Source organism: Podarcis gaigeae (assembly GCF_964106915.1).
Source record: "Podarcis gaigeae genome assembly, chromosome: 2".
NCBI classification, from domain to species: domain Eukaryota; kingdom Metazoa; phylum Chordata; class Lepidosauria; order Squamata; family Lacertidae; genus Podarcis; species Podarcis gaigeae.
Window position 1 is genome coordinate 25,767,160 of NC_139679.1, and position 15,678 is coordinate 25,782,837.

The window sequence follows — 15,678 nt, forward strand, 5'->3', positions numbered from 1 at the left end:
TTTCACCGGCCATTGAGGCTAAGTAGGGAAATGCTCTGGTTTCCAAAAAGATCCGGGCTGCTTCCTTCAAGCTATGTAAAAATGTCTTGGTGGAACAGCTTGGAGGGGAAGCCCAGAAGCAGCTTGGCGGTTCATTGGGTGATACCCCTCGCATTCCTGGGGATATAATGTGGGGCCCCTGGTCTCTCATTGGCTGCCCACCCAGGGCATAGGCATAGTTGCAAAGTCCAGGATGAAAATAATATCAGAACCAACAGGCGGAAGGAAGTATTCCAGGCAATTGTGAACGTTTAATGTGCCTTTGTTGTATAGTTCAGGGCAGGGTGAGAAACTGGGGGCAGCAGAAAATTTCGGTTTTCCTTGGGTGGCAAATCTTTCTCAATCTTGATCCCATGGAATAAAAATGTAGTGTAAAATGCAATAATTGTACGGGATGAAAAGTACTGCTTAAGCATAGCGTGCCTTCTTTCTGATGATACACAGGGGGCAAATAATTAGAAAGTAATTGTAAAACAAGAAAAGCTGTTAGGATTTTAGAAACAGGCACATTTCCTTTGCTGTTCTTGTAATTAGGCCATTAACTATTTATATTTGAAAGTTTATTTTTTTTTAAAAAATTGTAGTCTTATCCATATAATGATAATTTTTCTCTTGGCTATTATCTTTATATCTGCATCCAGAAAAGGAGGATCCAGACATAGGCCTGCCTTATAGCCCAGGCAGAGGTTTTTTTTGGGGGGGGGGTTGGGTTTGGGGTCTCTTGGGCAAAAGAGTCATTTGGGGCCCCTTAAATGTATGGAAGCACATACAATTTCACTTAATTCTGTACGTAAAGCTGCAATGAATGTTTGAATAAATGCATCATTGCTGTCAGTGTTTATTACAACTGGAGCAGAGAGTATTACTTAATACACATTATCAACACCACACTGTAAATACATGAATACAGATCATAGCAGAAGGAAAAAGGGCATTGTCTTCATATGTGTTGCTCTTATGTAAATAGCAACAGAAAAGAAGAAACCCTCCTTAAAAAGCATATTGTATGACATATGGTAAATTGGTGACAGTCAGTTTACTGATGAATAACATTACAGTCAAGAGTCCATCCTATTCAATGAAATGAACTTTCTTCCTGGAAGTAAAGTCCTCAACCAAGTCACTGTAATTGAGGCTTCTCCCAATTTTATGTTCAATTGAAGTCGGTTCTAGTGCTGTCTTGGATATTTATAAGAGCATCAAAGATTTTAAATACCGTTTTCTTTCTGTGTACAAGACAATGAATTCCCCCCAATTTTTTAGTCAAAGATTGGAGGTTGTCTTATACACAGATTTACATGGTAAGTATTAGGTGAGTTGGCAAGGCGCTCAGGGCCGGGAGATGGCTGGCGAGGCAAGGCTGTGCTGAGACGTGGGGAATCGAGGAGGGGATTGCCACCATAAAGCTCAACAACAATAACAATTTCTAAATTTGGGGCTCCCAAAAGTAGGCGTCATCTTATACATGGGGACGTGTTATACGCAGAGAAATATGGTATCTCTGCAGCTGGCTGTCAGCTTTCACAAGGCTGTTATCCTCCCCTATAAATAATAATGTTAAAAAAGCACAATTCTATAAAAAGCCATTTTTTTGCCCTTCGTGTCTGTTTTCTAGTGTTCAGTTTGCCCTTGTAATGGATTAAAGGTTAGGAAATTGAATTTTAGTCTTTTGTTTTGTTTAACTAAAGATGTTCCCTGCTGGTTAATGTTCAGCAAGTCCATATATCACCACTTTCTTCCAGACAACAGGGCAGTTCCAACATTATCTCCTTGCAGTTCAGTTCTGCAGAAAGCGACAGCGTGCGTGATGTTGCAACATTTCCAATACAGTGGTACCTTGGGTTACAGACGCTTCAGTTTACAGATGCTTCAGGTTACAGACTCTGCTAACCCAGAAATAGTACCTTGGGTTAAGAACTTTACCTCATGATGAGAACAGAAATAGTGCCACGACAGCAGCGGGAGGCCCCATTAGCTAAAGTGGTGTCTCAGGTTAAGAACAGTTTCAGGTTAAGATCGGACCTCAGGAACAAATTAAGTTCTTAATCCGAGGTTCCACTGTACAGTGGACCCTCGGGTTGCGAACGTGATCCATGCAGGATCCACGTTGGCAATCCACAGTGGCATGTCTGCGCACGCGCAGGTTGCGATTCAGTGCTTCTGCGCATGCACAAAGCGCGATTTAGCACTGCTGCGCATGCGCAACCCCTGAAACTGGAAGTAACCTGTTCCAGTACTTCCAGCTTTTGGCGGGTCCATAACCCGAAAAAAACAGAACCTGAAGTGTCTGTAACCCGAGGTATGACTGTACGTAGTTGATTTACAATAGAATTTCCAGTCTTCTGTGCTAGAATTTCCTAAGAAGTGGCACCGTGTAAGACTGGCCATTGATACAGTTGGCTAGGAATTAAAGTTTATGTGCAAGTCCTTGTGAGTTCTCCGTGAACTGCAGAGAACAAGTCCGGCAGTTGGCAGGTCTGTCTCTAGACCCTCCTCCAAAGATGACCTGAGGCACATTGTTCCTAAGCCCTTCACAGGGAGGGTGTGAGTGTCTGTAAGAGGCACAAATCAGGTGTATCAGAAGATAACATAGCAGTGTTACATGTGTGTTTTAGTGTTGCGATTCCAAGAAATCCAAGTTTTGGCTGGTCGGTGACTCATACACGTAGCTATACCAAGCAAATTGGATTACATGATGACTCAGCGCTTACTCAGCAAGTTAAGGTTTGCATCCATGCCTGGGAACTAGTTTGGAAAAGAGAGAGTATCTGCCCCCTTCGTGAGTCATGAAAGTAGGGAAGCTCATGGAAAAGAAGATGATAAACTTATCACCACCTCTGCAGTGCTGAGATAATTTCCATTCTTTACTGTTTATTTTCCTTGGGCAACTGATTCACAACTTCTTAATGAATCAACCCACCCATTCATACACTCTTAAGAGAGACACTTGCCAATGCTGTGGACAGAACCATATATACTGCGTCAAGGCTGGAAAGCAAACTCCTACACAAAAGAAATTGCCCTGAATAGTGGAATTCTGTGATCTGTAAACACTCTGCTACTGTTCTCTGCTTCCGCTGAAGCCCTTTCCCTGATTACAGGAAACTGCTAATGCTCCTCATTTCCCCCCAACAACTGAGCATTTGATGTTTTACCAAGCATTTCCCACATACTCTTTAAGTCTTCGCTGCCTTTCTTTCCCTTTTACTAAAGGTAAAGGGACCCCTGACCATTAGGTCCAGTCGTGGCCGACTCTGGGGTTGCGGCGCTCATTTCGCTTTATTGGCCGAGGGAGCCGGCGTACAGCTTCCAGGTCATGTGGCCAGCATGATTAAACATCTTCTGGCGAACCAGAGCAGCGCACGGAAATGCCGTTTACCTTCCCGCCAGAGCGGTACCTATTTATCTACTTGGACTTTGACGTGCTTTCGAACTGCTAGGTTGGCAGGAGGTGGGACCGAGCAACGGGAGCTCACCCCGTCTCGGGGATTCGAACCACCAACCTTCTGATCGGCAAGTCCTAGGCTCTGCGCCACCCGTGATCCATTCCCTTTTATTACTTTATTTTATTTCAATATTCAAAGTTACACCATGCCACTCAGTGGTTATAATCCTATTCTACAATACTAATGACTCACCCACACTCAACGTTTATAATCACAGTTGTATTTTAAGAATTCCATCCTATCCGGTTTCATTCTTTTTAACAGATTTCTTACTATGTTCTGCTATTTTTCTTCTTAGACTTCAAGCCCTGCTGTGAACTTAGCCTATGGAAAATTACCAGAAGGGTTTTCCATCCTTGAAAGATTCTAAACTTGTGTCTCTTATCAGTGCCGTCAGTTTTGCCATCTCTGCGTCTTCTAAGATTTCCATAAGCCAGTCTTCCTTTGAAGGTAATGCCGTAAGCATACTTCTCTTAACACAGCAGTATTCTAATCCTGGTTAATTTTTTAATTTTTTAATTGGGTTTTATAAACAAGAATAATGTTGTACAAATAAGTATACCAAGTCTAATCCAGCTCTCCCTTCCATACACCACTACTGGGAACACCACAGTTTTAACTATACGGACCTTTGTTGGCAAGGTGATGTCTCTGCTTCTTTTTAAGATGCTGTCTAGGGCAGCAATGATTGGGATACAATTGTAGGCCGGACACTGGATTTTTTTCCAACTAGAGAAAGGATTGGTGAAAAGGGGGTCAAGCTGTTCATTTGACAGCAGAATGTACTCCCTTGGAAGGTAGTGGTCTCTCCTTCATTGGAAGTATTTAAGCAAAGCTTGGGTGGCCATCTGTCATGGATGCTTTAGCCGAGATTCCTGCATTGCAGGGGGTTGGACTAGATCAGTCCCTTCCAACTCTACAATTCAATGATTCCTGGACAGGATGGAAGAAGAGGAAGACTTTTAAAGCATGGGTAGGCAAACTAAGGCCCGGGGGCTGGATCCGGCCCAATCGCCTTTAAATCTGGTCCGGGAATCAGCGTGTTTTTACATGAGTAGAATGTCTCCCTTTATTTAAATGCATCTCTGGGTTATTTGTGGGGCCTAGGAATTCGTTCTTCTTTTTTTCAGAATATAGTCCAGCCCCCCCCCAAGGTCTGAGGGACAGTGGTCCGGCCCCCTGCTGAAAAAGTTTGCTGACCCCTGCTTTAAAGTAATCATTTCTGACGCAGATAGGGCTCTCAGGGTACCTGTTCCAAGGTACTTCCAAAGACGTCACAACCTTTGTTTTAGCTTTCTCAAACATTAAACCAGAAGTTCAGGCCAGGCGTCTCTCTTGCCCTTTAAAATAGGTAGAGCACAGTGTCCCCTTCAAAAAGAGAGAGGTGTTTGCTGTTTTGCAAACCACATGAGAAATGCTTGCTTTCTAAGAGTAAACAGAGCCCTTTGCCAGAAGTTCAGACTGACTTAGGCTCATCAGTCAAAGTGAAGAGAGCCTGCCAAGCAATCTGTTTTGGGGGCCTTTTGATAAAGCTGAGGATGTGTCAGAAGGAAAATGAACTGATATTGCTTGATGTGTGTGTGTGTGTAACTTGGTATTAATGTAGCGTTTTTATATGCAACTGTGTATTTTTGTAATATTTTATTTAAGTTGTCTGTTGTTGCTTCAGTTTTCCATACACTGCTTGGAGATATGTTTCATATATTAACCATTATAAAACAGAATAACCAGTTATTGCGTTTTACTAAAATATTGAATGACAGGAGGAAACTCATGTACAGATGCCCTTTCTGTCTTTTATTAAACCACAGTTGTTATCTCCAATCGTTACACACACACACTCATTCATTAAGTTTGGCCTTTGACAGTGAACTTGACTCTGGGAGTTTGAGAACAGTCCGCCTCTGAATTCTTGGCATGCAGCGGGTGCTTCTTGGGTTTTCTTCCTTTCCCCTTCTTGCTATCACAGGGCTTTGTTTTGTTTTGTTTATTCAAGTATTTACTCATGCCCCTCATTTAACTAGGTCACTCTTTTTCTGCCCCCCCACCCCTTGGTCGCATGGAATGACCTACCAATTTTGTATCTTCAGCTGCACATTCTTTCCCCAAGGTCATTGATACACAACTGGAAACATCTGTCATAATACTGGTCTTAGCAGGACTCAACCAGCCCATTCCACCCACCTCTAGTGACTGCTTATACTGACAATGTCTCGTACTCCTTGCTATTCAAGCTGGTTCTTTCTACTTTTCAAGTGCCCTCCCCTGATAACATTCATTTTGCCATTTCAGATTAGGCTGGTGCTGATGACTGCAAACAACTAGCTTTCAGCCCTGGAAACTGAGTCAGTTTTGTCCAGTTACTCAGAAGGTTGGCATCAGCTCGGACTTTGTAGTCGTCAGCTTTTTCATGCCCATGTGTATGCTCATTTAGTTATAAAACTGGCTCATCCGCTGGTCCTAATATAATTTCTGACATTGCAGGGGGTTGGGCTGCATGACCTTTGGGGACCCTTCCAGCTCTACAATTCTATGATTGCATCCCGGGGATGCAATTTACTGTTTCATGGTTTTGATAGGATGGCAGAACCCTTTTGTGACAAAAGCCAAAATGGCCAGGGGTACAAGTAACATAATTCTTGGCGCAGGTAGGTAGCCGTGTTGGTCTGCCAAAGTCGAAACAAACAAACAAACAAACTAATTTCTTCCAGTAGCATCTTAGAGACCAACTAAGCTTGTTATTGGTAAGAGCTTTCGTGTGCATGCACACTTTCATGTACACGAAAGCTCATACCAATAACAAACTTAGTTGGTCTCTAAGGTGCTACTGGAAGGAATTTTTATTTTGTTTTGTTTATACTTCTTGGCAGTTCTAACTGTGGGTACTGTTTTTGATCTGTGTTATAAGAAAAACTGCTCCCTTTCCCTTATGGGGTATTCCAGAGCCCGTATAGAGTCCTATCGGTAGGAGAAAATAACAGAGGCCAACCAGAGTACAGTGGTACCTCTGGATGCGAACGGAATCCGTTCCGGAGCCCTGTTTGCATCCTGAAGCAAACTCAACCTGCGTCTGCGTGGGTCGTGATTTGCCGCTTCCGCGCATGTGTATGACGTCATCTTGAGCATCTGCGCGAGCGGCGAAACCCGGACGTAACGCGCTCCATTACTTCCGGGTCGTTGCGGAGCATAACCTGAAAACGCTCAACCTGAAGCACATTTAACCCGACGTATGGCTGTAAATTGAGAAGCAAAGTGGCTAGTAAGCCTGATCTTTATTAAAGGAACTGTGCAGCAGGGTCCCCACTCACCACACGCAGGAGGGAGAACCCTAAACGATGGTGTGCAAGCCCTTTTATAGACTTTTGAAATTGCCCACCCTGTAGCCCAAGACCACCACCTCAAAACATACATACATACATACATCACAAAAGAAGGCAAAAATACGGTATTCTACACTTGAGACCTTAAAAGTCTTAAAACAATCTGCAAGCTCTTTTTCAGCTCATACTGCACAGAAGCTGCATTCAGATGCTCGGTTTATTAAACGAGTTTTACAGGTTACAATCCAAGCTCTTCTGTCCTGATTTCTAACATACTTTTTTTCACTGCAGTACACACACACAAATACATACACATATACACATGAAACAGACATTACAACAAATAAGGCACAGAGGAGAGAAAAAAAGACTGTCCCTACCCATTCCCTGAGTTTCACAATACATTTATGTGACAAACGAAAGCTGAACATCATTTGCTGAGCTATGACAGGACAAGAGAAAAGAAGATCATTACAAAAAAAAAATAAATCATATTTTTTGTTCAAGTTAGCAAAATTAGAAGAAAGTAGCCCGAACAATGCACACCAGCATAGAATTATCATGTTACTGTGTCTTACATGGTGGGAAGGAGAGGATAGGTTAGGTTTTTGTTTATTAATACATATAGTAAAATCATAATGCTCCCCAATAAAATTATCTTTTTCGAATGCGCTTGTGTGCATTTTATTTTTGTATTTATTTATTCTTTGGAAAATCCAGCTGCCTTATGGCACCAGTGATATACAGCAGCTCACTTCAGAGCCTGCCCAAATCGAGTGATGGTTAAGTTGGGACCCCATAAGCAAGCAGGAGCAAGCTACTCTTTGCAGCAAAGACCCTTAATATGTCCTTGTACGTTTAAAACTCTTAAATCCTTGCGCTTGCCGCCTTCTGCACTTGTCTGCACAGAGAACCCTGACTCCTTTATGACCTGTCCTTTGCATGTCCTATCTTGATCATATTGCAGATCTAGAGAAAATTGCTTTTCTGGTAACCTTCAAAACCTTGTAAGTATAAGTGAGAGTTCAGGCATGAATGTGTTTTTACAGTAAGGATTTATACGTGTGGGTGGCAAATTAGCATTTTGTTTTTGTATCTTTTCCCCTTCTACAGCACCCCCCATATATGTGCGGGTTACGTTCCGAGGCACTGTGCGCATAGGTGAAATTGTGTTTAATTGGAGCACCCATTGAAAAAGCTTGCAGACTAAAACCTCTGGGAACCCCAGAAAAAAAAGACCCTTTTACAAACCAGCATTGGTGGCAATGGAGGCACTCAGTCTTCCTCATTGCTGAAGGACAATTTGCAAACAATGACAAGCAGGGTGGACCGGTACCCCCAAAGTACTTGGCTGTGGGTGAGACTCACTTGGTGGAGCTGATGGTGTCTTGCGGAGGAACATGATGATGGGCAGCTGGCGCTTCTGTCTCTTCAGTTGGTCAGGACTTTTTTGGGCAGCCTCATGGTCTGTGGATGCAGTTTCAACACAGGTGCCGTTCTTCTTCAAATTGAAGCATTGTTTGAAGCAGATCAGCCAGCCAGAACCTACTCAGAACTCTTTCTCAGGCTGCTAGAAGGGCACATACAGCCTGAGAATCTTCTTGCGCAAGGTGCTGCCATCAACGGTGGTTCATGTCTTCTAGCCATTGGTTCAGTGCCTCACGTGCCTTCACCAAGGCCTCATCCTGCAAGTGGCTGGGTACCTTGGCAGTTGTGGGTGTACAGGCACTCGCTGCCTCCGATGCCCGGATTTTCTTCTCATGTGCCTTAACGGCACGTATGCTGGACTCATTCCTGTCAGGATAATAATAATAATAGTAAAAATTTTATTTATACCCCACCCTCCCCAGCCAAGACCGGGCTCAGGGCAGCTAACAACCAATAATAAAAACAAGTTGATTAAAATACAATTTAAAAAAGATTAAAATACAACATTAAAACATTAGGATGTAGCCTCTTCACCGGAGGAGAAAGGAAAAAGAAAGAGGGGGGACGGAATCAAATTGGCTCCAAGCCAAAGGCCAGGCGGAGCAATTCTGTCTTACAAGCCCTGCAGAAAGAAATCAGATCCTGCAGGGCCCTGGTCTCATGAGACAGAGCGTTCCACCAGGCTGGAGCCAGTGTTGAGAAGGTCCTGGCTCTGGTTGAGGCTAATCTGACTTCCTTAGGGCCCAGGACCTCTAGGGTGTTGCTATTTATGGACCTTAAGGTCCTATGTGGGCATACCAGAAGAGGCGGTCCTGTAGGTTCAAGGATACGCCGGGGGGGCATGCAGCCCCCGAGATGAGACGAAACCTCTCTGGGCGTCTTCCTGGTGTTGCACAGCTCCGGGGCATCCATAAATCAACAGTCCTGGGATGCTCCAGCGTCACATAGCAGATGCCTATGCGCGCGCACACTCAGCAGAGATCAGCAGAAACGAATTGGAGAATTGTGTGCTCATTCTAAGCTTTTATTCAGCAATATTTACAGGACAAACAATCATGGCGTCCTCTCACTTCAGCTCCGAGAGAGAACAGAAAGTAAAAAGTACAAAAACACAACAGAGCGGAAGAGATAAGGCTACCTTCCGTTCTTAGGCTTTTCCAAACCTAGAAAGTAAATATGGACGTGTGATGTAACCATCACACACCCAGCAATGAAGGACTGATATACAGTGGTACCTCGGGTTACATACGCTTCAGGTTACATACGCTTCAGGTTACAGACTCCTCTAATCCAGAAATAGTACCTCGGGTTAAGCACTTTGCTTCAGGATGAGAACAGAAATCACACGGCAGCGGCAGCAGGAGGCCCCATTAGCTAAAGTGGTGCTTCAGGTTAAGAACAGTTTCAAGTTAAGAACGGACCTCCGGAATGAATTAAGTACTTAACCCGAGATACCACTGTACTAACAATTCCTACCAAACGTGTGCCACAGCACACATGTTCAAGCCATCCTGTCAGCAGTCTAGCACTTCCAATTCCTCCTCCAGCGTGGGTACCACTCGCTGCCTGTTGGGTTTGTCATCACCTGAGGAAGTTAAAGAGGCTGTGCATTTAGGTGCCATCTCAAAGAACGACTCAAAAAACACCCCCAAAACCTCCAAACTCCAGCACAATTCCTCTCTCTCAACCTCCTCTTTCAAATTCCAACTCTCCACAGGTCTCAACGGTTGATGGAAGGCCTCTTGGGATTGCAATTGTGAAGGCCTGTGGGATTGCAAAGTTCTGTTTTTGCGCCTTTTCTGACAGCTTTACGCCTCTTCTGGGCTGTTTTAGCGATTCTTAATTCACTTCCATATATACACATATACACAGTTGCGTACATACTGAATGCATAAATGGGGGGTGTCTGTATACTGGAAATTAATAAAACTATTTTTATTTTTAAAAGATCTATGCATGGTGGTGGTTAGGAAGAACAGATGCTGCTCTTCTTGTGTTTTTGTTTCTGTGTGCAAGCATACTGTTGTCTTCTTTTAACCTTGCCTTACATATGTGTGAAAACACTCATAAATTTAACTCAGCTGTGCATTTGAAAATGGCAATTCTGATTTCTGCCAAAGCAAAAATGTGTCCTCCACACCACACCCCCGCTCCAATGAAATTTTTGTTTTTATTTATTTTTGTCTTCTGGTATAGGCAAACTAGGTATGTCAGAAGTTCTCTCTTCTCCAGATCAAATTCAGAAGTCATCTAATGCGGGTTGAGATACACAGAAGAAGAAAAACAGACATCAACTTAAGATGCCAAAGTGAGAATTTTGTGGATTTAAAGCAGGCATAGGCAAACTTGGCCCTCCAGATGTTTTGGGACTACAACTCCCATCATCCCTAGCTAACAGGACCAGTGGTCAGGGATGATGGGAATTGTAGCCTCAAAACATCTGGAGGGCAGAGTTTGCCTATGCCTGATTTAAAGGGATATCACTGGAGGTTTGGAGTGACAGAAAGAATAACCATCAGGGTATTTATACTAAACCAGAAGTACCTGGGCTGAAGGACCCCATCGTGCCAGCGTCTCCGCACCACCACCACCTCCTTCAGAATTGACGACTGATATAGCAAGCTGGGCTCCTTTTAAACAAGGAGGCTTAGCTCAAGGAAAGCCGAGCTAGCTACTCAGATGGAGATGCAACTTCTGGTTAAGGCTCAGTGTGAGGATGATTATGCCTGAAGCAAAATTTGAGATCTGCTCTTGTGGTGGAGGCCTGAACTCTGCATGAAGCTGTCAAGAGTGCCAGTGATGCCCCTCGCCTCACCCAAACCTGAACCCTCAACTACTGAGACTATCGTGGGGGGGGGGGGAGAATAAGTAGGTGAATAATGTTTTGGCAGCTGGGTCTGCTCTAGAGACAATTGTACTTCAGTTGTGTGGAATCTAGGGACCTTCAGAGTGCTATCCTGAACACTTGCTTCTGAACATGCCCCTTGAACACAGAGACTTTTCTTCAAGGAAGCATTCATAGAAGAAGTGAACTTGTTAGTTGTGTGACCAACCTACCCGTTGATTTCAATATGGCTTAAGTACTGTATTTTTCTGTGTATAAGAAGCTCCCATATATAAGACAACCCCTATTTTTGAGCCTCAAATTAAGAAATAAATATTTTAAACATTCCATGTATAAGACGACCCCCTTATACTTTTCCCCTTGGGGGAAAGTATAGTTTTATACATGGAAAAATACAGCATGTCCTAACTTTTTTCTGGGGTTGGACTTCAGTGTCCAAAGACACTTCTCTCTACCTTGCAAAGACGGTTGAAGCAGGCTTGCTGTAGAATTGTCTGAAAACTGGAGTCTGTTAATGAATTTGGGATTCTGCTTCCCATAGATGTGGAGCTGGACTTTCCTGGAAGCTTTAGCAAAATTCTGGTGGGTTCCAGCAACTTCCCCTCCATGTTGTCAGAGGTTTCCACATCATCAAGTCAGGCCATCACCTAGAGGCTTGGTATAGGCCGAGGCCCACTCCATATAAATATTATGTGTGCTGCTATTGCCTCTGGGTTTTCCTCCCTCTCATCTTTATTTATAATTTCCTATTTTTTTGCAGATGGTGCATATGTTTCTGATGATGTGAAATTCTTACATTGCCTGTGAAGAAAGCATGAAAGGAGTTATAAGAGCATATTTTTAGCTAACTTGCTAGCATCCATGAGATGTTTCCTAGTGGAACATTTCTGATACAATGGAGATTTTGCTTCTGAAGGGACTACTCTTGGTGCTGGCCAGCTGCTTCATAGGGCTCTTATACTATCAACACCCACTTGTCTCTGTGAGTGGGAAAATATCAGGCTACAAAAAACCCAATTTCATAGTAATTTTGGCAGATGATATTGGATGGGGAGATCTTGGAGCCAACTGGAACCTAAGAAAAGACACGCCTCACTTGGATAAGATAGCAATGGAAGGCATGAGGTAAGCTTCAAACCAGCGCTTAGCGTCCACTATTGTTGCTGTTCGTAAAAAGGGTGGAAGCTACCCCAGGCACTGCACAAAGATTAAAAAGTCACGCAGACCCTGTCCCTTTAAAAATGTGCACTTTTAAAAATGTGATGGAAAAGGGATGGTGAGGGAAGAGGACAACAAGCCAATTCAGATATCAACACAATCAAATTACCATATTTTTCATGTATAAGACAACCCCTATTTTTTTTTTAACCCAACATTAAGAAATCTGGCCAGAACCCAAACCCGAGCCTGGGCTGCCCACACCAGAGCCCCAACCCCTGTGCATTCACCATCTGTCTATAAGATGACCCCCAATTTTCGACTTTTCCAAAAAACACTGTGGAAATATACGGTACATAAAGTAGAACGGAGCAACCAGTTTTGTTGGGACAGGTTGTGCTATTCACTATTCACTATTAACATTTCTGTTTATTTCTGTGAGGCCAGCCAACATAATCACCATCATTTTCCAGTCCATGTGTACGGTGGATGACTTTCAACATTGTATTAGCTTCCCCAGCCCCCCAGAACCCTCCGTTATCAACGCTGTTGTCTGTGTAAACTAGCAGTCTATATGGCATCATGGTTTGAGTGTCAGACTAGGATTTGGGAGACCAGAGTTCAAATCCCCACTCAGCCATGAAGCTCAGCGAGTGACCTTGGGCCCAGTCACTGCCTCTCAACCTAACGTACCTCACAGGGTTGTTGTGGGGATTAAATGACAAGGGGGAAGAACCATGTATACCACCTTGAGCTCCTTGGAGGAATGTCCTCCAAGGAATGTCCTGCTTGGCAGGGGGTTGGACTCGATGGCCCTTGTGGTCTCTTCCAACCTATGATTCTATGATTCCTTGTGATATTAATGCTAATCGCAGAAAGCTTTCCAAAACCCAGAGAACCCACTTTTCATTTCTACCTTTCCCTGTCACATTTTCAAAATGTGCCTCTGTAACCTCAGGGCATGTAAAACAAAGATTAGTTCAAAGATTCTCCCTGATAATGAAAGGTTGTGTCTTCTTCCAGATGGGAAAAGTTCATAAAAACTTCCTCAACAGACGTCAGCACTGACTTATAAAACCTGCCCAGGCAAATTGTCAGTCCAGGGAGCTAAGATAACAAAAGTGATTAGAACCTCTGTTTGCTGTTCCGTTTTTATACCAAGGCATCCATCTTGGAGGTGATTGCTTCATACCACTCTTGTTCTGTTTGGGTTTTTAAAACGCCACACCAGCTGATAAATTCTTGCCTCAGAGCTGAACGTGAACACAACACAAAATCTTCAGGTGTTGCCAAAGACTTGCCTGCCCATGAGTTGATTCTAGCCTCCAGGAACATCAGGCCTATGTTTTGATCCTTTTAGACTCCTCAGGCCTCTAACACTGTCAAATTCTTCAAAAGCTGGTATCAATTACCCCTTAGCTCAGGGGTAGGCAACCTAAGGCCTGTGAGCCGGATGCAGCCCAATTGCCTTCTCAATCTGGCCCGCGGACGGTCCAGGAATCAGCGTGTTTCTACATAAGTAGAATGTGTCCTTTTATTTAAAATGCATCTCTGGGTTATTTGTGGGGCTTAGGAATTCCTTCATTTTGCCCCCCACATGGTCTGAGGGACGGTGGATCGGCCCACGGCTGAAAAAGGTTGCTGACCCCTGCCTTAGCTGGATTAAAAGCCACATCTCCAATCCTAAACCCCCATGACATGTATGCTGGTTTTTGGACAGTATGCATCTCAGTCCATAGTTAAGAACATGATGCTCCGAAAGAAAAGCAACTACATTTTGATCCAGCCTGCTTAGGGAATGATGTTCCTGGGAGAGGTTAGATAACTCCAGCCTGGCTGGAGATGTCAGAGCGTTGGGACAATTTTATAGATCTCTCCTTTTGTGATAGCATCAGCATTCGTATCATCAACGAATTCTGTTTGCTCTCTAGTGTCCTCCCTGCCAAGTTAGTAGTTTTGCTAATTCTGTGGGCACAAATACTTTCATGCGTGTGTAACAACTGCTGGACCTTTTCCTTACCCACCTATAGAGGACACCCAAGATGGGGTTGGGAGCTGAGCTTGTTGCTTCTAGCCAGTCAGAAAGGGCTTTATTTCCCCCACAATGTAACCATGGCAAAGGATGTGGGGATAAAGACCAGACTTCTTATCAATGGACTTGGAGGCGCAGAGACCTGAGCCTCTAACCAGAGGAGGCAGGGAGAGAGGCATTGCTTTCCACCAGAAAGAACACTTTTACTAGAATTTGCTGTGTCACCATTTGCTGTGTCACAAATGGATCTGAGAGTTCAAAGTGTTTTATAAAGAGGAAAGCGGACCAAGAAGGGGGTGGGGGACGCACAGAGATTAGGATTGCAGTGTCGTTGAGGCCACCATTAAGAAAACCTGCATTAAACTTGACTCGATCAGAGTGAATTCTTTCAAGAAAAAGGAAGCACAATAAATGGTAAATAATAGTTGGAACCTCTCTTCTTTTTTTGCCTCCTCTAGATTTATTGATTTCCATTCAGCGGCATCCACCTGTTCCCCATCACGAGCTTCTCTGCTTACAGGCCGCCTTGGCCTCCGCAATGGAGTGACCCACAATTTTGCTGTCACCTCAGTGGCCGGCCTCCCGTTGAACGAGACAACCTTGGGAGATGTTCTGAAGGAAGCTGGCTACCTCACTGCTGCGATAGGTAATTTAACCGACCTCCAATAGAAAATTAACTGGGTTTTGCTGGTTGTTGTTTTTATATGTACCTACATGTCTGTGTATCTATATATTTCTGCTAAATTATATTATCAGTAGCACAACTCTGCATATTTCCCCATGCTTTTTGAGTGTTCAAAGTCTTTCCCACAAATCATCTCTGTACAAAAATCCTGTAAAGAGATTAGCAGAAGTGCATCCATAATGTAGATGTGAGACTCAGGCAGAGAGAGAGAGGGATAGAGTTGTCCAAAGCTACCTCTGAAGTTCATGGCAGCGGTGAGATGTGAACCAGGGATTTCCTTGCTCACAGTCTGTTGGCCACATCAATTCCACATTAGGCTGATACTAAACACCATTGGCGTAGTATCTTGCATTGTCAATAAAAGCAGCATTTCTGGTTACATTGTTAGGGTTCACCATGGGCAAATTGTGATCTTCAGAGGCTGTTCTTTGGGTTCCCCCACCTTTTGCCAGAAAGAGGGCCTTTTCTGCGGGGACGCCCAACCTATGGAACTATCTAAAAATGTCTGCTTGTTAAAAATGTTTGCCTGGTAAATCTCTATTGCCTTTTGAGCGTGTCAGCCAAACCCCATCTGTTCTCTGTTTCAATGGGTATTTTAAAAGCCACATAATGGGTTTTATTTAAAGTAGCGCAAAGTAGTTTATTGTGTGGGTGGAACAACTTTGACTTGCACAATGGGACTCCCCACGCCCTGAATCTGGGTCGCCCCCCCAGTCCTTCAGAGC

General features: G+C 43.8%; 1 protein-coding gene and 1 long non-coding RNA gene across 7 annotated transcripts in view; one reads left to right on the forward strand and one right to left on the reverse strand.

The window, feature by feature from the left end:
• Nucleotides 1-7,004: 7,004 nt before the first annotated feature.
• On the reverse strand, nucleotides 7,005-11,840 carry LOC310839351. Its single transcript, XR_014561464.1, has 2 exons — nucleotides 11,534-11,840; nucleotides 7,005-8,599 (listed from the first exon to the last, which is right to left on the reverse strand). It is a non-coding gene; the product is annotated as an uncharacterized lncRNA (long non-coding RNA).
• Nucleotides 11,841-11,973: 133 nt separating this feature from the next.
• The window catches only part of ARSG (arylsulfatase G), a gene marked incomplete at its 5' end in the record, with an annotated part of 82,554 nt that continues 78,849 nt past the window's right edge, over nucleotides 11,974-15,678 (forward strand). For all 6 annotated transcript variants that reach the window (XR_014561347.1, XR_014561348.1, XM_083727601.1 and 3 more), the window contains 2 exons: nucleotides 11,974-12,203; nucleotides 14,727-14,914. Coding sequence is in view for 4 of the 6 variants with exons in the window: in XM_083727601.1 (XP_083583727.1) it covers nucleotides 11,974-12,203; nucleotides 14,727-14,914 (418 nt within the window). The remainder of the gene's footprint in view (nucleotides 12,204-14,726; nucleotides 14,915-15,678) is intronic.